The 23,790-nt window shown below is 35.6% G+C and overlaps 1 protein-coding gene across 5 annotated transcripts in view; it reads right to left on the minus strand.

Moving 5' to 3' along the window:
- Nol4 (nucleolar protein 4) overlaps positions 1-23,790 on the minus strand; it is a 325,024-nt gene that overhangs the window by 119,657 nt on the left and 181,577 nt on the right. For 4 of the 5 annotated variants that reach the window (XM_005372768.2, XM_005372767.2, XM_005372770.1 and 1 more), the window contains one exon: positions 6,641-6,924. In XM_005372768.2, coding sequence (XP_005372825.1) covers positions 6,641-6,924 — 284 coding nt within the window. Of the gene's footprint in view, positions 1-6,640; positions 6,925-10,222; positions 10,418-23,790 lie in introns of those variants that run through there. The other variant, XM_005372771.1, reaches the window with a different exon arrangement.

Below are 23,790 nucleotides of genomic sequence, written 5' to 3' on the forward strand. Positions count from 1 at the left end.
CCTGTGTATACATATATACATATTTCCCCCCTTCTTTCTTTTCTCTTTTCCCTCATCCCAGTTGTTCTTTCCTTTTGAGCAGTTTCCTTTCCTTTTACAGTGTCTCAGCTATAAACAAAGATAATCTCTAGGCTTTTATAGGAAAATGGACACAACCAGAGACCATACCCATAAGTGAAATAAGTCAGACCTGCATGTGTAAACACCATATTTTCTCACTAGTGCAAGAACCTGAAAGAGTGAATACAATCTAGGAGGTACAATCTTAGAGAATTTGAACTTGGACTTTTTAACACTGCTCTTATACAATGGTGACCTTAGAGATGGACTGGATATATTTACATAATGAGCTGGACATAAACCTTATGAGGGCTGGGGCAGAATGGTATGATTTAGATTTAGATATCTCCCCAAAGTCTTATGTGTGCAAAGGTGGGGCTTCTGAAGATGACTGGATCACGGGGGCACTATATTCTTCAGTGGATTGAGCCACTGATGAGTTCATTCACTGCTGAGTGTATTTTGGGAAGAAGATTGTCACTGGGCGTGTGCCTTAGGAGGGTGTATCTTTCTCTTTGGCTCTTCCCTAATCTCTCAGCTTCCTGGTTGCATGAGGTAAGTGGCTTTCCTTTGACATGATCTTCCTCCATGATGTTTTTGCCTTGGAGCCAGCCAACCAGGGGCTGAATTCCCAAAAGTGTGAGCCAAATTAAACCTCTCTTCTTTTGTTTTGGGTGTTCAAGTGCTGTGTTCAGCAATGGGAAAGATCACTAATACACTGAGCAAGATCTGGAAATGTCTCTCCATAATACCAAAAAAGGCAGATGTTGAAAAATCATCAGATTGAAACATTAATTAGATAGAATATGTACAAGGATAGACAAGTAATATTATTACAAAACTTAATTCATTGCTTTTAATATTTAAAAAACAATCTAATTACATCCAGATCTTTAAAAGAGTCACAATATTTTAAAACTGTTATTTCTATGCATCATAACCAAGTAAAATTATATAATAATTATCAGTGGTAATTATGAGTGATATTTTACAAAGTTTAATTTGAATATTAACACTTGTTTTCATAAAAATTGAAAGGAAAAGTTAACCAAAAAATATCACATGGACCATATAGGAGAAAAATATTACTGAATAAAGTGAAAACTGAGAAATCTTTGAATTAAAAAGCCAATATATGATAACCACAGATGTATATTTTCCCTCAAACAGTAACCATTCTCCCACAAATAGTTGTTATTTGAAACATTATTCTTTTGGGGGGACTGTTTTTGAATCTTATGCCATATCAAGTAAAATATAACTGGATAACAAATACTAAAAATAACCCAGAAAACTAAATTAAACAACCAGTAATTCAATATTCTTAAGATTATATACTTCCCTATGTTAAAATTCTGCCTTTGTTTCTATTTTCATTGTCTAATAATTTTAGCTTGGGTACTAGACTCTAGATTTGCAACTTACAGGTCTCTCTTTTTCTGTATAGCTAGTTCTTTAATATGGCCATCAGCAAAGAAAATAAATATCACTTAAACTCTTTCCATTCAATATATTTAGTCTTTTCAGATTGGTTAATGTGATTCCCTGGTAGTCTAGTCAGTAAATTTGCATAATAATAAACAATCAGTAAATGGCATAGTCTAACTCAGCTATTCTTTTTAAGCACTTCTATTTATTGTTCAATTTTTAAAAAGCATTTATAATCATTTTTCTTTGGTATTATTCATAGTAAAACTGTGAATTAGGTCAATATTAAATTCTCAAGATTCTGAGCTTCTCAGAGACTTCATGTAATTAAATATTTTATTGCTCCAAGGAATTAAAAATTGACAATGTCACTTCATGAGGTCACTCTAAGTAATGGAACATTCCAAAGGACTATAAAGATAGCACTGATTGAACAGAACAGTACTATGAGGTTTACCTGATGGCATGGAGGCAGAACAATTGTTGATCCAAAACGAGACTCTGGAGCACTCTACATATGGGTTTAGATTGCATAAAAATCCCTGAAGCAAAATTCCACATTGATCTCCTCACAGTTAAAATGATTCAGCTTCCCTATACCAGCCTTAAAATCAAATTTCCCACTAAATAAGAGGTTTTTCTTCATGTGTTTTGAATCTAATTCAACATACATTCTTTGGACCATGATCCTTTTGTCATGTTACTTAATCACTATTAATTATCCTGATATTAAAATACCCTGCACTAAGGCCTCCAGAATATCTTCTTCTTCCTTATAAAAATATCTTATTCTTATGGATGCCTTTATTTTCTTCTTTACATATTTTTTCTTCACAGAGGCCATTTATGCTAGCTTTTCCTAGTGGGCTGATACTCTGTAGGATGATATATTTTGACTATCTCCTCAGTCTATTCTCTTGACAGGTGATCTTATCCACATCTTTTTGCACCACTTTTGCTCTGAAACCTTTTGAATGTCTGCCTTGCCAATGCATATCATCCTCCTGAGCTGATACAAATATCCACAATGCCTATTATACATATTCAGTAGGTATTGCATGTTGGGGTTTACATATCAAAACCTGTTTCTTCAAGTGCTTCTCATTCAGCATATTGGTAAATGGAATCATCATCGACTTAGGAAACCAGGCCAAAAATCCTGGAGTCTGGCTGGGGATACAGCTCAGTGGTACAAGCACCTGCCTGGCAAGCGCAAGGTGCTGAGTTTGATTCCAGGTACCAAAAAAACACAAAAATCCTGGAGTCATTCTAGAATGTTTGAAGCCTCGCTTTCCACATGGAAAAAACCTTCTGTATTTTTTTAGAATATTTATCGGGGACTACAATGTACCAGATTTTAATCCAGGTGCCAGGTGTACTACATTAGGAAAGGTAAACTTTATCACACTCTTAGAATCTGCATTCTAATTGGATATAGAAAAGTAAAGAGGCTATTTATGCTATAGTTTGTGGGAAAGGCATTCCTAGGTTTTGACAATATCTAATCTATAGAGCTATGAATCATGGCTCTGCAAATAGAATGTCAAAAGAAAAGTAATATGTTAATTCTTTTAAACCATGTATCAACTTTCAATCCTCATTTCCATTTACTTTATGGCAATTGTCCTTATTTTTCCTTCTGGGTTGCCACAGTAGCTCTATAAATAACTTTCCATCTCTCCTCCCTAATTCCTATCTTATTCATCCACTCCAGTGTGGCCAGAATACTTTACCTAAATTTCAAGATAACTGCAATCTTACCATGCTTAACGCTTTCTGTTGAATAGAATCTAAAGCCTTAAAATGGCCCAAAGCTTTTATTTTTTTAAAGAAAAATTTTTAAAAAAGAGCAATAGCAAAATACCAACAACATAGATGAAAACAAACAAAGCAAAAACAATAAAAATGATACAGGGTTTCAGAACAAAATGATAGGAATTAACAGTTGTTGTTATACTACACATTGTTATCTTCCAGGCAGTTGCTCAGATTACCAGATGTAAGTATGCAAGATTGATCAACCCATTACAGAGAATAAAAAATAAAAACAAACAAAAAAAAAAATTAGAAACCATGCAGAGTTTCACTAGACAAGCTGGTAGGAATTCAGCAATGGTTGTTACACTGTATACCCAAAGCTTTTATTAATGGAGCTTCCTCTCTGTGTTTCATTCTTCCACACATCTTCTCTGATGTGGCCGTTCTAAGTTCCTTGCCGCTCTCCATTTCAAGCAGGATTCTCATGGATGTATGCCTCTAACTATGCTTGGTTCTCCACTATAAGCAGTCCTTTCAATCAGAATATCTTATGCTTGGTTCTTTTTTTGCCGGGGGTTGGTCCTGGGAATCGAACTCACGACCGTGTGCTTGCCAGGCAGGCACTTATGCCACTGAGTTATATCCCCGGCCCCAGAATAGCTTATGCTTGATCTTAGACACTCATTTCTGGCAACAGTCTCTTTCTAAGAATCACTGTAGTCAGTTTAGTGTCCAGTTCGGTTCTCCCATTTCATCTTGTCCACATTCCCATCATATCACTGACAGAATCAGACTATAATCATAAATTTGTCTCTCTTTTCTGCTACAGCTTTTGAGCAGTAGGGATCCTTTTTTGTTTTCTTGATTACATAATTTTGATTTCTGTAATAGTGCCTTACATGTGGGAAGCTACAGTAAATATTTAGGGACTAAATTAATTGGTGACAAATAACTTATCTTACTTAATAAGGAGATTTTTCCTCAAATGCCATGTTATGAAGTCATACTCAGCTCAAGGTAAAAAAATATTTCCCTAAACTGAGACCAAATCTCTTCTCTATCTGCATGAAAGACCCTTCAAAGTATCTAGTAAGAGACTTCCTGTGAGGAAAAATGGTTCTTTCATTTTCTTCAAATTTAAGAGTCCTTCTAGAAGTATATTTTGACTGCTACTTCAAAAGAAATAGTGTTTTCTCACTTGTACTTAGTGTTTTAACATAAAAACTAATATTTGTCTGTATTTGCAGTAGAAATTTTCCACATATATACTTTCTCTTTCCCGAGACAATATATAAAGATTCTTATAAAAAAGGTCGCTATTCTTATAAAAAGGGTCGCAATTTATTTGTTACCTTCTCTGCTGCTGAAAGTGTGCCTGGTATCTTTCTAATTATAAATTTAAGGTGTACAAAATTATGTTTAACATATATATATATATATATTCACAGTTAAATGAATAGAATAGGAAAGTAATTTCACATCCATCACATTCCACATAGCCACCAATTTATGTGTGTGAGTACCTAAAATCTACTCTCAGCATATTTTTAGTATGACACAATATTAGTAACTATATTCCCACTACTATACACCTTAATATATCACCAGACTAATTTATCTTACATAACTGTCAGATATTTACCATACCCTGTGTGAAGAATGAGTAAAAATAGTCTTTTTGATTCTGCTCCCAGTATGCTGCTAAACTGTTCTCACAATTCAATTATTTTCTATCTTTCTCCCATTTGATTTCTCAGTCTGCCCTTCAGAGCCGAGCCCTCACTCCTTGGAAGGTAGACTGCTTAGTTTCAACACAGAGAACCTTTCTGATGCTTCGGCCTCTCTGGCATTTCCTCAGTTGTTTAGTTATTGGTTTAAACAAAACATTAAACAATTCTTGCCTTGAAGGTATCTCCTTTCCTCTAGGCTCATTTCTCCTTTAATCCCTCTCATGTGGTCCAAATCTCTTGTATTTTCATAACTCCATAATAACAGAAGCATAAAAGTAATTTCATTTCAATAATACGTGTAAGAATGTTTTGATGAGCACAGTTCCTACAGTAACACTGAACACAAGGAGGAAAAAGAAAAGAACAAACCATTGGATAATTTTAGAGGAACTAATTTATCCAACACATGGCATTAAATGGATGGCTTATGATTATATAATCCTTGTAGAGACAGGGTAATGTAGAGAATAGGAAAACATAACTGTTATTTTGTTCTGTAAACTGTATGCAGTGATTCAGATCATGTCAGCAAATATAAAATCATTCATGCTTGTGTGATCTGGCTTTAACTCACAGAAGAGGGTATTTGTGCATTTACCACAGCAGAAGTTGTAGCTGCCTCCCTTAGGCAAAAGAGCTTAAGTGTCTGCTAATGTCGACTGGCTTGCTTAAAAGAGGATAAAAACGACAAACCCTCAGGCAAGAAGACAATTTAAATTGAGTCAATTTTGGAAGCACAGGGCCTCAGCAAACTCTGAAATTAATCCAGATTAAGACATTTCACTTTTAGGATCTATGTCAGACACCAGTTCTACAGCTTTATCTTAGAGGTTGGCGTGTGTTCCAAAGGATACCTTCAAAACTTGCAGCGCTAAATCACCAGGATGTCCAGTTTTTTAAAAAAATGAAGTAGCTGGGATTGAAAGGGTTGTCATTTCCTCTAATAGGAAATTCTAGAAATTTAGGTATGTCTAAAACATATTTTTGTCTTTTTAAGTTTATGGAAATTTATAGTTATGGAAATTATGTTTAATCGAAAAATTTCATCCAAGCCACAAAGGGTCCAATAAGTAAGTTATTTGCTGAAGGCCCCAAATCTCTAAAGCCAACTGGAGAATTTAATTGAAACTTTATTGTTACTTACACCTATTTGATCTAAAGACACAAGATAGTGATCTTTTCAATCTTCAAAATTTTACTAAAACTTTCACCATTGGGCTCCACGAATTCTCAGACAGATCCATAAATAGATTATATAAATGAAACATATTAAATCAAGCCCTTCCATGCATAAATCAGTCAAAACCTTGAAGACATAATCCATATTGCTCACTGTTACTTCTGTAATTATATTTTAATGGACACACAATAAATGAGTGTAAGTTTCTGGAGCATATCACTGGGATTTGTTTTAAATATTTTTGTTGGGAAATAAACTTCATGTTTTTGGATCCCTTTCATGTAGAAATATTTTATATAGAAATATTTTGGGGGCTGGAGGTATAGCTCAGTAGCAGCACCTGCCTGACAAGCACAAGGTCCTGAGTTTGATTCGTGGTACAAAAAAAAATAAATAAATAAATAAATAAAAAAGTTTCACATAGAAATATTTCATGTGATCTTCATGATTCAGAAATTCTTTGAAAATTGTACCATAATCTTACCTTGCTTCCATTTTCTCTGGTCTCTCGTTCCATCTTGAGGTCAGAGATTAGAATATTCTTGTATTTGTTTTTCCCATTGCTGCTGTGGTCATCTATTCTGTATTCCGAAGTCAGCTGCGCAGAGAGGGGACTGTCACTCAGGTTCAGTGGCTGTTCCTCTTGCTCTAGCCCCGCTTTGCCATCACTGTTGGCGTCTCCCATCTCCCTGCTGTGTGCTCCCCCTGAAGCAACTGAACCCTGCCCCAGGGTCTCATTGCCATTAAAGCTCTCCGCAGCAGAGTCATCTGTTGGGAAGAAAAATTCATATTCTGATTTTAATGAACATATTGCTCATTTTCTATTTTACCTAGCACTTACTGAGCATCTATTATGTGTGTGGTATCGTGCTAACAAATGTCATACATAAGGTGTAAAGAATGTGAGGCCACTATTGTTATTTTTAATGTAGTGGCTGCATGAAAGAACAAGCAGTGAAACAAAATAATATGAAGAAGATAAACATTTCAATGTCAAATACAGTCTCAAAGTAAATTCAACAAAGAATAAGCAATCATTAATTACTTAGGAAGTAAATTTTATTTTTCAGTGAGAATGTCCAGATTCGGTAGAAATTCCCTAGGAAATTGCATCTTCTATCCTGTTTAATGGAGATATACATTGATAAAATTTATGAGTGTTTAACAGGCATCTAATACATTAACAATAAGGTTTCCTTCAGTCATTATATTTCTTGGACTTTAAGCCTATGAAGTTTAATTATTGTGTATATCACTGTGTAGATGAAAATATATTTAAGCCAGTGTTGATCTGAGTGAAAAAAAGTTGCAATTGACATAAATAAAAATAGAAGACTAGGTTAGTAAATGTTGGAATAGTTAGAATACTGTTGTAGTTATTCAGCACTTCATTTAAGGTACAGAAAAATAGGAGGCATGAAAGTAAAAGAATGGAGAAAATTAGCTTCTGTGTCTAATACAATATCTATTTTGTAAGAAGAAAATAGGCAAATTTTACATACAATTATAATACTCTATCTTTCAGCCAGACATGGTGATGCATGCCTGTATCGCCACACCCTGGAGGCTGAGGTAGAAAGATTTCCATCCGTCGGAGGCCAGCCTAGGCTACACAGTAAGCCCAAGCAAGCTTAGACTACATAGAGAAACCCTGTCTCAAAAAAAGTATTCCACTTTTCTTAATTTCATCTTTACTTATATAAGAATTTTTTACTAATTATAATGGACCAAATTATTGAATGATTAAAGACTATTAATGAAGCCATAGGAATGTATGCAAACAAATAATAATATTTAACATGTGGTTTTCTTAGTTTTATTTCTGAATACTATGAAGTATGAATTTTGGGTGGATGAAATACTTAATATCTTATATTCAGGGAAATATTTAATTTTTAAAGGAGTTATATGTCTCCTGTTTATATAATTCTTCAACAAACATTAAGTTCCTACCTTGTGACCGATATGCAGTTAAATATTTGGCTTAGAGAGAGTGTCTTCCATGAGTTAGCTCATAGATAATTAAAAGAGACAGAAAAACAAACATGCAACTAAAGTGCAGAGTGAAGAGGCTATGATCCAGTACAAGGATAAAGATATCACTGGAGACCTCCTAAAGAAGAGCTGGGAACTGAATTGTGAAAGACCTAAGCCTTTGCCAGGTGGGGAAGTTGGAGGACAGCATTCTCTTCAGAGGGATTCAAGAGCAAAATCTAAGATGAAGGGCTACACAGGGACCATGAGAAGTAAGATTGCTGCCTTCAGCACCAAAGAGGGGGAAAAAAAGACAAACCTCAAAAGAGAAGAAGAGAATATCCCAGGAAAGGTTCTGTATATCAAAAAGCTTAGAGTTGACTTTAAGAGCAAATAAGCAATTTTAGTTAATTGTGGGAAGTGACTTGGAAAAATCACATTTGAAATAGATTATTTCTGACTCTGATGAGGAAGGTGGTATAACGGGGACAAAGTGGACATTGGAAGGATCAATGAGAAGATCCAGATGTCTCATAAGCTGGCATCTTCAAAATTCAAACTGAGAGAGTGGTGGCACAGGAAGGGACAACCAGAGATGCTATAGGAATAGAACAAGTGCTGGAAACAGGAGAGGCGATGGTCCAGCACGAAGCCCAGGCTCTTACAGGGACACAAAGTGAATCAACTAATTTTCAGTAAACTTTTAAATCACATATTCAAAGCTTGTACAAAAGTTAAAACATATCAAAATGGTATAATTCTGTTAAACTTGATGTACCCATTCAAGAGACGAGTTCATAGACAGAGAAAACACACAAAGGAAGTTTTAGGAAACTGGCCATAAATATGGCATAGCGGTTTCCACTGTCATTCATTTCAGAAATCAAAACTAATCTTTTAGCCACGCATGCTGGCACAGATTTGTAATCCCATTACTCAGGGCGGCTGAGACAGGAGGAACATAAGGTCAAGGCCACCCTGGGAAACTGAGCTGTATAGTGAGAGCTTGTCTCAAAATTAAAAAAATTAAGAAGGGCCAGCTGGAGATGTAGCTCAGTATGAAGGTCTTGGGCTTAATTTCCCGTAAGGGGTGGACGAGGAAGCGTTGACAATGAAGTGCACAGGGATTTGGAAATACAGAATTAGGGGAATGATTTAGATAGATAATTTGGAAACTGCATACTCTATTATTCTACTTGAAGTCCTTGTATTAACATCTGACAAGTTATTTCCAATTTTTAAATTATTCTTTTCTGAGAAAATCTAAGGAAAAAGCACAATGGGCATAATCAAAGATAATTCATGAAGGAAAATATTTAAAACATGTATCAGAATTCTCTTAAAATACTAAACATTTAATGTAAGAAAGCTTCATCAAAATAGAGTAAGTAACACTAAATATATGTACCTAAAAGATTTTAAAACCAAATATACATTAACTTGAAACAAATTCAATTTCTCTTATGGTTAAAAATCAAACATGCTGTATCTAGTCTTTTAATGAAATCACTAGGTATATCTATATAATAAATATGATATCATTTATCCATTTTAGGTAAGATAAATATCACTTATCAAGAGAAGTTTTTATAAATGTCATTTAATTATATACTGGCATAAAATGTAAACAATAAAAGAAAAATAATTTTAGCTTCACTGCAGATGTTACCAAGGTAATGAAATTCAACAGCTTTACATATTTCATTCCTGAGAAAATCAGTACATTTTTTTAAAAAAACTGAGTGACTTATATTTGTTTGTATTGAATACATATTCACTTATTTTGTTAATGAACTAGTAAAAAAAAAGCCTCATGCTACTGTTTTATAAATGAAAAACTTTAAACCATATTTTTGTTGTTTTTATTTTAAAAATCCAACATAGAGCAGCAAGTGAAAATTGCATAGATAATAAATTAACACTTTTACGTTGGCTACTTTCATGTCATCATGTTGGTGATTTTTTTCTTTTTCTTAAAGATACTCTTTTGATTTGTTTCCTTCAGAATTTAAAATCACAGACTTCAGACTCCTTTTTATCACCCCCGATTTTCATTGATTCACTGTTCCAAAGGGGCAGTCTGCTTCCTTACCCAACACAGATTGATCCATTCCGAGTGGACCCTCCTTGTGGGCACCAGGCTGCTACCCAGAACCCGTGTTTAGGTCTGTGGGGAAGGCCTTTGCGTTCACAGGCCCAGGGAGATGATTCTCTCCAGAATTCAGCCTGGCTACTATAGCATTTGAACCAAAGACTCTATCTGTATTTGAGTCCCAAAGAAAAAGAGCACCTGGAACTTGAGAAAATAAGAGTGCTTGGGGTACCTAGCAACAGAGGAGAATGAGGAGTGGTAGACAGGGCGGTGTGGAATGTAGTGACATCAGGAGGGCAGCGGGGTGTTTAGACTTTTTGTTTTTTAATTTATTCGGAGGATAGTACTGATGGGGTGGAATGAGCGCTGTAGTGACTTATGTTAAATTAGCTCCAGCGAGGCTCTTGTTTACAAGGTCTAGTAACACTCAAAATAAGAGACAGACTGTTCAAGACAGTAGAACAGCCATGTTAACTATCCTTCATATACATACATACAAACTTTCTCCTTCTTTCCCTTCTCTTCTACTGTCTTGTATTTCTTTGCTGAAAGAAACTGTCAGAGTCCTTCTATATCTGTTTTCATGAGAAACCACTTTGAAGATATCAATATGTAATACCACAAGCATTGTTAATTCCCTACCACTTTGTTTGTAACTCCGTACTGTCTGTACTATTCCTTTGCTATTTTGTAAAGTGTTGTCTGTCTGTTAATATTTTCCTCCTTTTATTTTTAAAATAAAAAAAAGAGACAGACTGTTCATTTTATTCTTTTTCTTTCTCATTTCTCCTCATTTCCCCTATCAATTAATAGAGATCCTGGAAATGCTATGGTTAAGGTACTTGGAGCATTCTCACCAGTGCTTTGCACAAAGACAGATTTAATAGCATCAGATTCAATGGTTAGGTGTCTATATGGGGAATTAGTCTATAGGAGTATCCACAGAGGGTGTGTGTGTGTGTGTGTGTGTGATCTCCCAAAACACCTGACCCACTTTTTCTTTCAGTTACTTTCAGTACCTCACCTTCCTCTTCATTTTGGCCTTTAGGACCAGTGCCTTGGGCAAAATGGATAGGAAAAAATATCATTCCCATTTTAAGATTATTACTTGGAACTTTTGTTTTAACATCCATGTCAGATGCTCATAAGATCCACAAGTACTGTAATGTTTTTCCCAAATGCACAATAGTCCTTTACCACTACTCCTTTGATGAGCCCTTAAGAAACTGATTCCCAAAAGATGAGGATGGTAATATCTGAAAATGTAAAAAGAGGTTGAAGTTTTCTTTAAAACAAAGAATTTGGGTGCAATTCCCCTGTAGGCTTTCTGATCTCTGCTCTATGTCTTTGCCCAAAAACAATGTCTGCTATAGAAAGTGATGCTTGTCCATGACTAGACCACATCTTACAACTTACACTCTAGCTCCCTCTGCTTTACAGCACGGACAGCTGATACTGTCCACGCCAGACCTTCTGAGTGCTTCCCAGCAAGACACCGCCTGCAGCCCCACGCCCCAACTCATTTCTGTCATTTCTGATCTGTATTACGACCGGGAAGTATTTTCCTCATCTCCCTTCTTCAAACCTTTGTGATGACATGTCCATTCCTTGACTTTCTGTTTTACTTATCATGTGTAATATGGTTTTAAACAGTTGTATAGCTTTGTTCTCTATATTATCTTTTGTTATTTCACATACAGAAATATCAACTACGGATAGCAAGGTCCCATTATCCCAAGATCTGGAATTCTACAAAAACTTGCAAAAAATAAATAATTAAGAATACAATCCCCCTTTTTATATTTGCAAGTTGTACTTTGGATTGTGTGTTACTTGGCAATGTAATCTTAAACTCAAAGGAAAGAATGGTGACACATTTTGAAGTCAAACATACACACCAAGGAGTTTACTTATGTAAATAAATACATACATGTACAGATACCACTAATGGAGTAAAAGACACTGATTTTAAAATTAAAAAAATTTGATTTCATGGAGGACAGAAGAATAATGAAGGCTTGAACTGCACAGAAGGGTAGTGTGGCAGCCCTTCATTTCTTCATAGAATGAAATCTAACTGAATTAATTCCGAGCTTTCAGTGAGAAGGTAAGTTTTATTCTTTATTTTGTTTAAAATGTTTAATCAAACACCAATTGGGTGCAAGAACCAAAGAGACTACATATGGAACCTGGTCTTTATTTTTGGTTATAGCATGATAATTTTAGTATCATGTAGGAAGTAATGGTATCTAGTTAATAAGAGTCTCGTATAGGCATATTGAATAAAAATTTTCTTTGGAGAAAGGAAAGCCACACATTACCAAGGATGCAGAGTGTCAGGGAGATCTCTTACAAGAGGCAGAATTGAAAAAGGTAAGATATAAGCAGAGGTATAATGATGATCGTAGAAGTAAATCCAGTTTAGGAGAGTGCAGAAAAAATAGCTCCAGAGGCAGGGAGAGTAGGAAGAGAACAGGAACTTGAGAAGGTTCTACCTAACATGAGAGACTCTTGTACAATTTGGACAGTTGTACATATTTTACTGTGTAATCTTTTTTCCAGGTGACTTATAAAATCACTAGTCATTCTCCATCATCAAGTACTTGGAGAATCCCATGGATTATATGAATCTTGTCTGTGGAGAGTCCATACATGTAAGCTACTATCAACGGACCCATAAAACAATTTTTTCCAATTTCAAGATGATTTATTTTTTTAAATGACCATTAATGCTTTTACTTGTGGATGGCTTCTTAGTTATCTAAACAATTGTAAAATATTATTTCCATGTATACTTTTTGGGTTGTTTAGGGACTGAAAGAATTGGGTATTTTTTGTAAAATGATATGCACAAACACTTTGTTTTTTTACAATGTGATTTGGGTGTTTTTATTTTGGTTTTTTACAATGAGAACGTCTGATTATTTTGTTGACAAAGTCATCGTTACTGTGAATACCACTGCATTTTATTTTGAATAGTCATAATGAAAGAATTCTTAAACTTCACTGAGTGGTGTACATATATTTTCACTTCTCACATTGTATACCAGATCTTTCTATAAACTCCAAGGTGAGTGTTCTAAGATTAGATTCCATGCTACTTATTTCACTTGTTTTAAATTTTACTTATATAATCATAATTGTCACAGGTTTTCCAATCTTTGAGCACAATGGTGTTGTGGGTTTTTTTGGTAGGAGTTTGTTTAATCTTTTTTCTCATTTTGAAATACTTCATCATCTTGTGACTTTTAAAATGCTTTACTAGCTAGGCATGGTGGAGCACACCTACAATTCAAGCACTCTGGGAGGATGCAGCAGGAGGACTGCAAGTTTGAACCCTGCTTACATAACTTAGCAACTCAGTGAGACTGTTTCAAAATAAACACAACAATAACAACAACAATGACAAGGCTGGGAATATAACACAGTGCAAAGGCCCCACACTTGATCCCCAGTACCAAAAATGTTTTATTTGTCAATTATACTGCAAATTTCCACGTGACAAGTACTTAACATCCTACATTTCTTTGTGATCATCTACAGAACACATTTAGACAAAGTTAACCCTACTGTATAGATATAAGTACAGATATGCATATACATACAGACATAGGTAAATAAAACAAACAGTATAATGCATTAATGTACCTGTGTGTAACATTTATGTGTTGTAAACTCACTTGTCAAGTCATTTCCTGCCTCATATCAAAACCAAAGCACTTAATAAAGGAAATGTTTTTGCATCCAGTTTCATATGGCAAATGGTATACATAAGTTAAAATGTCATGTTAAATTTGAAATGAATCTAAGACATAACACAGTTCAGTGTTTTCAAAGAAAGCTGACAGATAACCACTAGAGAAAAAAATATACCAGAAAAAAACATCCAATGGACAATAGAAACAAGAAAGTGTTACATCGTCCTATTATGAGATCATTCTACTAGTAAATGATGTGACAATGTGTAACAGAAATGGCTCAGAGATTTATCATTAATTACCACAAGTTGATATCTAAGTCATGTGAGCAAATGTAATTCTGAAAATAATGTTTTAATTGAAGCTTAAAGTAATGCAATCTAAATGGAGGCTGCCCTAAATTGACATTTAGCCCAATAATAAGCAAAAAAAAAATTGCTGCCCAATAACACATCAGAAAATAGCTTAATCTGAAAAATCTTACAAGTAATGAAAAAAGAAGAACAAAGTATAATATGGTCATGTTTGAAACATCCGCCTTGGAATTGGACAGGATCTCAGCTAAGTTCAAATTTATCCCTGCTGTTAGCACTGTTGCAAACCTCCTCTCCCAAGAAGGGAGGGTGATTACAGGAAGCCAGAGAAGATCAGACATTACGGTATTTGTAGCAGATTTGAACTATGTATGGAACCTCTAAATATTTACAACTGAAAACATTTGCCAGTACAACTAAAGGTTTAATGTAAGCCCTCATGGTTTTCACTGAGTAACTGCATTTTCACAGGTGTTCTTCTTTATTCAGCAGGCCATGATGAACTGAGTGTGACCTATACCATTAAATGTGATTTCAGGACACATGCAGGAGCCCTCCTTCATTCAGCAAAATACAATCTGTACAAATGGGTCTGCTCCCGGCCCCAATCACATGTAAACACATTGATCAAAATTACCACATAGCAGTATTTAATCTATAGGTACTATATTAGATGACATTTTTAATGAGAAATTGATCAAGAATGAAAAATGCTAGCTGACCATGTCTGTTTTTCATGATTCTATGAAACCCAGCAATGGGCCCATTGCTATCCTGGGTAAATCCATACAGAGAATGAAGCCCCTGATAGGGACAGCAATTTTGAGAAGTAAATCTTTTCACATACTCTCCAAAGAACATAGCTAATCCACAGTGAGTCTTCACTATTTCTCAAGTGGTGACCAAATAATCTAAAGGTTTAAAAATTGCCAGTTTGGAGGATTTGTTAATAGAAGTAGGAGATAAGACGATATTGATAAATCTTTCAAAACAGGTCAAGGGCTTGAAACTATCTGCCCATCCTGTGTATATAAAAACATTTCAAGAGTGGAAAATGGTCTTAGTAGTCAGACGTGTAGTGTAGCTTTTTCTGTAACAATGACTCATCCTCCTTGCCAAACCCAGGTTTTCTCAGGGAGATCATGAACAGAAGAGCAGGTAGAACCATCCCTCAGGATAATTATCCACAGGAACTGGTGCGCCAATCACCATGGTGATCACAGTATGCAATTTGCCAATGAAATATCCGGTCTTAAGATCTTGTTAAAGTACAGAATGTGGACAAGACTGCAAACCTCACTGTGGTAGGCCAATTGCATTAGATCCCATTAATTCTACATGGGGTAATTTTGTGTCTTTATTAGAATGAACATTTATTTTTTACTTGCCCTGACTTTCTTACTCATTCTTCTTCGAAAACCACCATCTACGGAGTTCAGAATGGCTTATATACAACAATTTTCCCCATACAAATTTAATTTTATTCAAGAACTCATAACCCACTAAAGGAAATGAAGCAATTGGAAGATTTCCCTTGGAGTTATTATTCTTATTACGTACTCCATCATTGACAAATCCTGGCTTTACAAAAGAATAGATGAGGTATTAAAAACTCAGCCAGTATGCCACTGGAAGACAGTGCCTGAGCCTACCACAGTCTTTTAGGATGGCATATATGCTTGGGGCTACCTCTTGTAGCCATGACATCAGTCTAAAATACAGGGCTTTCTAGAGACAGACTTGACACTTCAATTCTACTCTACAACTGTAGGTATTGTGGCCTGTTGAGTATATGTCAACAAATGAGATTCCAACTGCAGCACACCATTTGGCAACTAAGAGAATAGATTTTAAAGAAAGGTTATATGTTTGCTAAGGTTATTAATCCTGACTCCCAAGGGAGTGATAGATGGCAAAAGAGCAAAACAGGTAGGGAGGTGGACCTTCCAAGAGCATCTGAAGCACTTCTTATTTTACTTTGCAGACAGGAAAGTATTACCAGGAAAATTCTTAGAGACAACAAAATTCCATTCCATGATGTTCAACTGGCAAGTTAGTTAGAATGGAATATAATATCATTGAATAGAATGAAGTTAGCACTTTGTTAGCTGAACAAATCAAAATATGGAATGTATAGTGATGTTTGTTCATTGAAATAAAAGCTATGGCTTTGGAATCAGAAGCAGACAGAAGGAGTGTAAAGTTTTATCTGGATTTCTTTGTTGTTGAGTATCTTCCTATTCATTTTATAAGGTTTGGCCTCATGGTTGTATATATACAATGGTAGGCGATATCCTAATTAGTTCATTCATTGCATGCTTTCAATTCTACAGAATTAAAAGAGTAATGAATGTCACCTGGCCTCAGAAAGAGAACAGCACCTGATCTCATTACCATCCCTGCATGAAATAGTTGGTCATGACTTAGATTTAGTCCCACCAGGGAAAAAAACTGAGTCTGCATGTAGTTTATATGAAATAGACAGTAAGTAGTTAGTAGAAGTGTATTTGGAGTCATGGGTGATGGGGTGATGTGTGTTAGCAGCCCAAAGTTGGAGGCATTGAGCTCCCATTCGGGCAGCACCCTAGAGTACACATTCCCCTGCATTTCACAGGTGCAGGCCCAGTTGGCACGGTCCCATACTGCCTTGGAAGAATCTGGAACTGGGAAACAGACAAAATGAGTGTCCTTGGAATTAGATTTTTTTCACTTACATGGATCAGATCTTTTTTGCTGGGAAAAAAATATAAAAACTACTGTCATTGAGATTTCCATCGTTTGTATAATTATTTTCTTTCCATTACAGGGAGAGCAACTCCTTCATGCACTTTGTGAGATACTCCAGGCTTCCAATTATCAACCTTTACCTTTTTTTTTTTTTTGCTAAATTTAGCCAAGCACGGTTTTTTTAACCTAAAAAGCAACTTTATCTCATCCATGATATTTGTACTGATTTTGAGAAAACCCAGGAATCAGGAGTGGCCTCAGCAAGATGGTGAAATAAACTTTGGATTCTCCTTCTCATCCTGGACACATTAACTCAACAAAAATTCACAAAATAATCATCTTTGTGAAAAATCTAGAAGCCAATTGAGAGGCCCCTGCATCCAGCATGAGTGCAAACCCAGCCACAGGAACACTTCTGGGAATATTTGGGAAAACCAACAAACTGAAACATTAAGTGATTGGACTGTGTGCAGTTAAAAATACAACTTCCATGTACTTATAGCTATATCATAAAATATAGTGTGAGAACTACAGGAGGCCAAATATGAAAAGAAAATATTTTCAGGAAGTATGAGGAAGGTATCATTGCTCTTTTGAGTGAGGGTTTTGTGATGTAGCCCAGGTTGGCCTCAAACTCATGGGAATGCTCCTGTCTCAGTCTCCTGAAGTCCTAGGATTACAGGTGTGCACCACCATGTGCAGCTGGGGAGAGTATCATTGACTAAGAACATCTGAAGGCTGTAATATGTTTTTATTATCAATCAGGAAAATGGAGAGCTAAAGATTAGAAGTTACACAGAGTCACTTATTTTTGTACAACCTATGAAAAATCATTCGGTAAAATTCTCAAAATATCAAATAATTATCTCTATCAATGGAAATGTTAAAGTATGAAATTTAAATTATTGGCAGACAAGTCCCAGTTCTTACTTTTAAACTGATATTTGATTTGCACATAGCAAATATTCAATGACTATTTGTTACAGTTAGACAATCCAAGAGCTTATAATTATGTAGCTAGTTAGTGTCTGTTTAAGGAATAGATTTCTCATCACATATCTTTATACAGGTTTTTAAAATACTGATTGTAATATATTCCACTACTGACTCTGATAGGAATTATTCTTAAAAGAGCCTCTTACCCAAGATTCCACACCTAACTTCTCAGGACATGCAAATTGATTCAGCATCACTGCGAGGATTGTTATCATATACAATAGAGTTGATCTTAAATGTGGTGATGACTGATGAGTCTGATTTAATCACATGAGTGCTTAAAAGCAGTTTTCTCTGCTTCGTGGTAGAAGGAGAAGTCAGAGAGACTCACAGTACAAATATTTTTCCTTGTGCCATTGCGATCTTGAGATTGGAGAAGACCAGGTAAGAAGAAAGGCAAGCATCATTAGGAAGCTGATAGAGGTCTCTGCTAGCAGCAAGGAAGCAGGGACTTCAGTCTGACACCCACAACGAACTAAGTGTAGTCAGTAACCCTCATAAATTTGAATATCTAGATTAGAGACATTGATTTTGGCTTTGCAATTCAGAACCTAATCAAGTTTGACTGGGCTTATGACCTATAGAACTGCAAAATACAGGTGTTGTATTAAACTGTCAAGTTTGTGTTAATTTTAGAATGGCAGCATAAAATGAATGCAGTGATATGCACAAAGAAATTCTGATCATATGCTAGGATAGGTAATGCCACTCAGACTTAAATAAGTATATGCCAAATGGTAGATATATATTGATATTTCTCAAACTTTAATTGCTCTCAAAATTCCCAGGGATATCGTTATAAATACAGATCCATTTGGGAACTAAAATTTTCTAACCCAATAAAAGCAAGAAATTTTGGTTTAACTTATCTTGGTTGGGGACAGACAATCTAGAAGCAGTTCTCATATAAGATTTTAGTGTTTTTTTTTTTTTTTTTGAATTTTCCTCCAGTACCGGGAACTGAACTCATGACCTTGCGCTTGCCAGGCAGGTGCTTTGCTGCTGAGCTAAATCCCCAGCCCCAGATTTTAGGGTTTATAGGAGAAATTAATATGGATGATACCTGCTGCCTCACTGGTTAAATATGGAATCAGGCAAGGCAACATTGAAGAAGTCAATACCATGAAATGATAGATGGCCCTCAAATCCAGGTGCAGAAAGACTGAATCTGAGGACATTTTAATCTGATTTTATCAATCTCTGGAAAATTTTCAAAAAAGGGGTCAAAAGTAAATATTCTCTTTACCAAAACTAAGAACTGCACTCATTTCCAGAGTGGCCTTATTTAAAAGAAAACTACTTATGAAAATATATCATTTTGCATCACCTTGATGACCGTGATTAATAATGTTCTGTGTGGAAGTCAAGCACATGTCTGCAAAATCAAAAATCTGTGTCCTTCCTGTGAACCAGAGCTGTGGGCCATCTATGTGGATGCTAAAACTAGTGCTGGTCATAGTCATACCCACACAGTAGGTAGAGCGCTACCCTTGGAACAATTATCACTGCCTTCAGGTTTGTCGCTAGGTCCCTCATGCCGTGCCTCTTCTTGATTCTCTTGATAGCTAACCTTCCAGCCCATATATACATGTTACTTCTCTGTAAGTGATTTACAGAGGAACAGGCTGACTGATTGTTCCTTGACTGAAATTTCTCCTCAGAAAAATGTTACTTCAACTATGTACCTGTCATTTAAACCTTATATCTTTAATTGTGGATTGGAAGGCTTTTTCTCTGGGTATTTTGTACTATTAGCAAGCAGGTGAAGAAGTATAACCTCTTTGGGGGGAGTGTGTATTCAGGGAGAAACCTTGATCACAGAAGACCTACTAAGCGCCTAGTTTTTGGTGACTGACTAGAATGCACACCCCATTAGCATTATTCCTACTTTCCCAAAACTCTTGTCCCTACTGTAGTGGGTGAATCAAGCCTAGCAGGGAGCAACTTCCTATGTGTAGTTCCAGAATTCTGGGAGCCTGAGACAGGAGGATTATAAATTCAATCCCTGCCTGGGAAACTTAGTGACTTAATGAGAGAATCTGTCTGAAATTTTAAAAAAAAATCACTGAGGATGTAGCTCAACACAATGGCCACAAGTTCAGTTCACCGTACCTGCCTAAAATAATAATAATAAAAAAGAAACAGTGAAAACTAAACCCTAAAGCATGTACTCTGAAAGACTCTGCAAAATGCACTCTTCACTGCTGCAAACTGGTCATTAGTTGGTTGTTCTCAGGAAAATTCCTTACAGACCTGCGCCCTGACCCATACTGTCTGTGTGCAACCTTTCTGATTCAGGTGATCTTTCTTCTCTGGCACAGAGGGTTTCTGCTTTATGTCCCAGCTCCTACCTCAAAGCATTACTTGTTCATCTGCCTCCTATCAAGTAGCTCTATCTCTTGGACTCTAGCAATGCCAGCTCTCTCCCACCCTTCCTCCTCTGGCTTAGCAAATCTCCTTTGCTCGTGGATTCCTGGGTTGCTTCACTGTCCTGCCTGGATCTTCCAGCTCCTCTAGTGCCACTGTAAATAGTGCCTTGTGTGAAGATTTCCTGGTGGATACCATGGAATCGCTCCATTTCCCAGATTGGCTCCAATGACCACCTTTTGCTTAACTGTGAACCCGACTCTTCTGTTTTCTAAGTCTTTTGATGTTATATAAACATTTTGATACTTTTTCCCATTGAAATGTCAATTCATTACTTGATATCCATAACATTTTCACCAGGCTTCATTTGCTATTTTTTTCTCTGTAGTTGAATTTCATCAATTTTAAGTTAATTGGATTAATGAATTTATTTAAAGGAAAGGAAGTCAATGACAGCTTTGGTGACAAATTATAAAGAATTATCTTTTAGATTCTTGTTGAAAAGACTGGTTCTTTCCACAAAGATCAAATTATTCTGATTTGTTTAAACAAAAGAGACTATAATAGATTCATCTCAGTAGGATCAATTGCTTTGAATCTTTGATGCTGCAATTGCACAAATCATTTTGGTGTTATTACATTTACAGTATTCAAAACTGTCATGTAAATGAGATAGTACTGTCACTTTTAACATTTCAAAGAGCTTTATAAAGATAAAATGAAGAGCTTGCTCAAGTCACATGGACAGTGACAAACAGAACATTATGAACTAGTTTTCTAATTCCAGACCTAATGTCTGTCTAAATCCTCCTGTTACACCTCAGCAGGAAGTGCATGTTTTGCTATTGTGACAGGAACGTGCAAAAGACAGGTGGTATGTTATGTGGGGGCTGGAAGTAAGATAATTTAAGATTTAGGACATGGTTGACTACTAAATTGAAAGATGTCATCTGATGTTACCATTTTGTACTACTTCGTAAAATCAGGAATCACAGTAAGTAGACTGCTACTATATTCCACTCATTGTTATAGAGACTTGTTCTTGTCCTTCTTTACTTAGCATTAACTGAACAGCCTCGTGTTTTTGTAAATACAGATAAATTTCTGATATCATCATGCTCATAAAAGTGAGGGATGACCAGTGACATATTTATAACCAAAGACAAAGCATATTTGACATTTAAGCCTGAATAATATTAAAGGACATCATCTCAGGAAAAGAACTAAAGATAAAAAATGGAGGAAAAGTTATAAGAAAATAATCAGCAAATATGTGAGATAAAGGAAAATCAGTGCCTGGGGATTTAGCTCAGCAGCACAGCACCTGACTGGCAAGCACAAGGTCATGAGTTCGATTCCTGGTACTGGAAGAAAAACAAATAAAAAGAAAAAAACAAAACAACAACAAGAAAAGGAAAATCAACATTAACAGTATTTTGAGGTTATGGAAAATTAAAATCCTATTGTTGAAGAAGAACAGTAACATGATCGGTATTCTTTATTTAAAAAGTGATTTTCACAACTGACTTAACTTGTGCTTTTTAGAAATCCCTCAAAATAAAATAGACAGGTTTAGTTCGGTGCTCTTTACTTCTCTGTGAAGATGTTTGCCTCCAAAAGCTCTATGAGTCATGGAAAGCAGCACAATTAATGGCCCCAAAGCTGGAATTTTATGCCATGTGACATATTATGCACTGTGCTATAATGAGTTTCAAGAAAGGCAGGCTTTGAAAGCATTTGAGTAGGGAAATAGGACAAAAAGGTAAACTCAATGTAAGTGAGAAGAAGGGGTCATGAACATGGATGGCTTGGAATAAGCTGCAAAGTAAAGAACTATTTGGTGAAGTGAATTAGGACCCAGAATCATAGAATTCGAATAAAATATCATCAAAGTTGTCAGTAACTGATGGGTGTTCATATAGCAGGTATTGAGGAAGGAGAAATAGCCTCCAAGAATAACATCTCCTATTTTGGTAACCAAAATCTATAGTATCGCAAACATGAAAATGCTAGAGAGTAGGCATCCTTCTTCTCCTTCTTCTCCTCCTTTCATTGTTATCAATATCATCACTGTAAGGTGTATGCTTGAGAGGTTTGGTGTGTACTGAAAACTTAGAAAATGCCTGGAGATTTAAACTGATATTTGGAAACCCTTTGATTCCCTTTTCTAAACTTACAATTTTCATAGTTAAAAACTCTTTATATTATACACTAGTTTTTAAAATACTTAAGTCATATTTTTCTAAATGTTAATGGAAAGGTGGATCTTCCTTTAATAGTCCTCTGCAGAAAGCAATATATACAGTAAATCAAAGGCAAACAATTTTTAAAATATACAATAGAAGAAAACATTTTTCTTGATTTCTCCCACAGTAAAAGGAGAGCCAAATGTAGTGTCAGACTGAATTTGAGGAAAGATGATGACACAACTAAAAACTGAAAAGATTCCCAGATAGTGAGGTATCCTTTTTATAGTAGTGGTATATACGCTCATTTTCATTTATGCTGTTTGTATCCTTAAGAATCATTGAGTTCTCAGATCATAATTTAAAAACCTGTCCTGGTTGACTGTTAGAAAAATAATTTCAGTTACTGTATGGATATATTAATTAGACATTATTATGTGATTTTTTTCTGATTAGCCAAGAGCTACCCAAAATACCACTCCCACCTATGTTTCATGCTATTCTGGCAATATCACATGAGCCTGGCCATCTAGAAGTTTCTAATGAGTCAAGAGCTGTCCAAAATAACTGCTCCCACTCATGCTGTTAAACTAATATCACATGAGTCTAGCAATCTATGGTCTTTCTTTGAATAAATTGTGTAGTGAATTTATTTTGAAAACCTTTATTTCTTGATTTAAGTGAGCAAAGAAATATTTACCATGCTTTGAATGGCCTGAAAAAATGTTCACTGATGACAGTCCTTTTCTAAGATTCTTTCTCAATGCTTAGCCATGCGATGAAATTAAATAGGACAACAAATTACATGTTAGTGTATGTATCTGCTCTATATTTCCTTCTAGAATTAATTAACTGCATCAAAACGTACTGCACTAGTAGGTACATGGTCTGTTTGGGCCAATAGTAGCAATACAGGCAACTGACCAAAGGACTATTAAGCCATAAACTAAATCCAACGTCAGCGAGTTAAAACCAGGAAAAATAAATTAGGTCAAAAGATTCCATCTCTTGGAATGTGCACTAACATTTTTCTCCTCAATATGTTGACCATCATCATGTCAAAACTATCTATAAACTTGTTTACAAATATAGAATCACAGGCCTAACCCTGGAGCTTCTGAATCAGAGTCTACAGAATATCCATGCACATGATAGTGTTAATGGTGTTAGTACTTACAGCTAAAATAAAACTGGTAAAGGAGCATTGGACTGGAGAGACCACTGGGGTCCATGAGCAAAACCTAACTCAAGAGGGAAAGCCAGTGTGGGGATGCAGATGG

This window comes from Chinchilla lanigera, unplaced genomic scaffold, assembly GCF_000276665.1.
Source record: "Chinchilla lanigera isolate Chin_1 unplaced genomic scaffold, ChiLan1.0 scaffold00001, whole genome shotgun sequence".
NCBI lineage: Eukaryota > Metazoa > Chordata > Mammalia > Rodentia > Chinchillidae > Chinchilla > Chinchilla lanigera.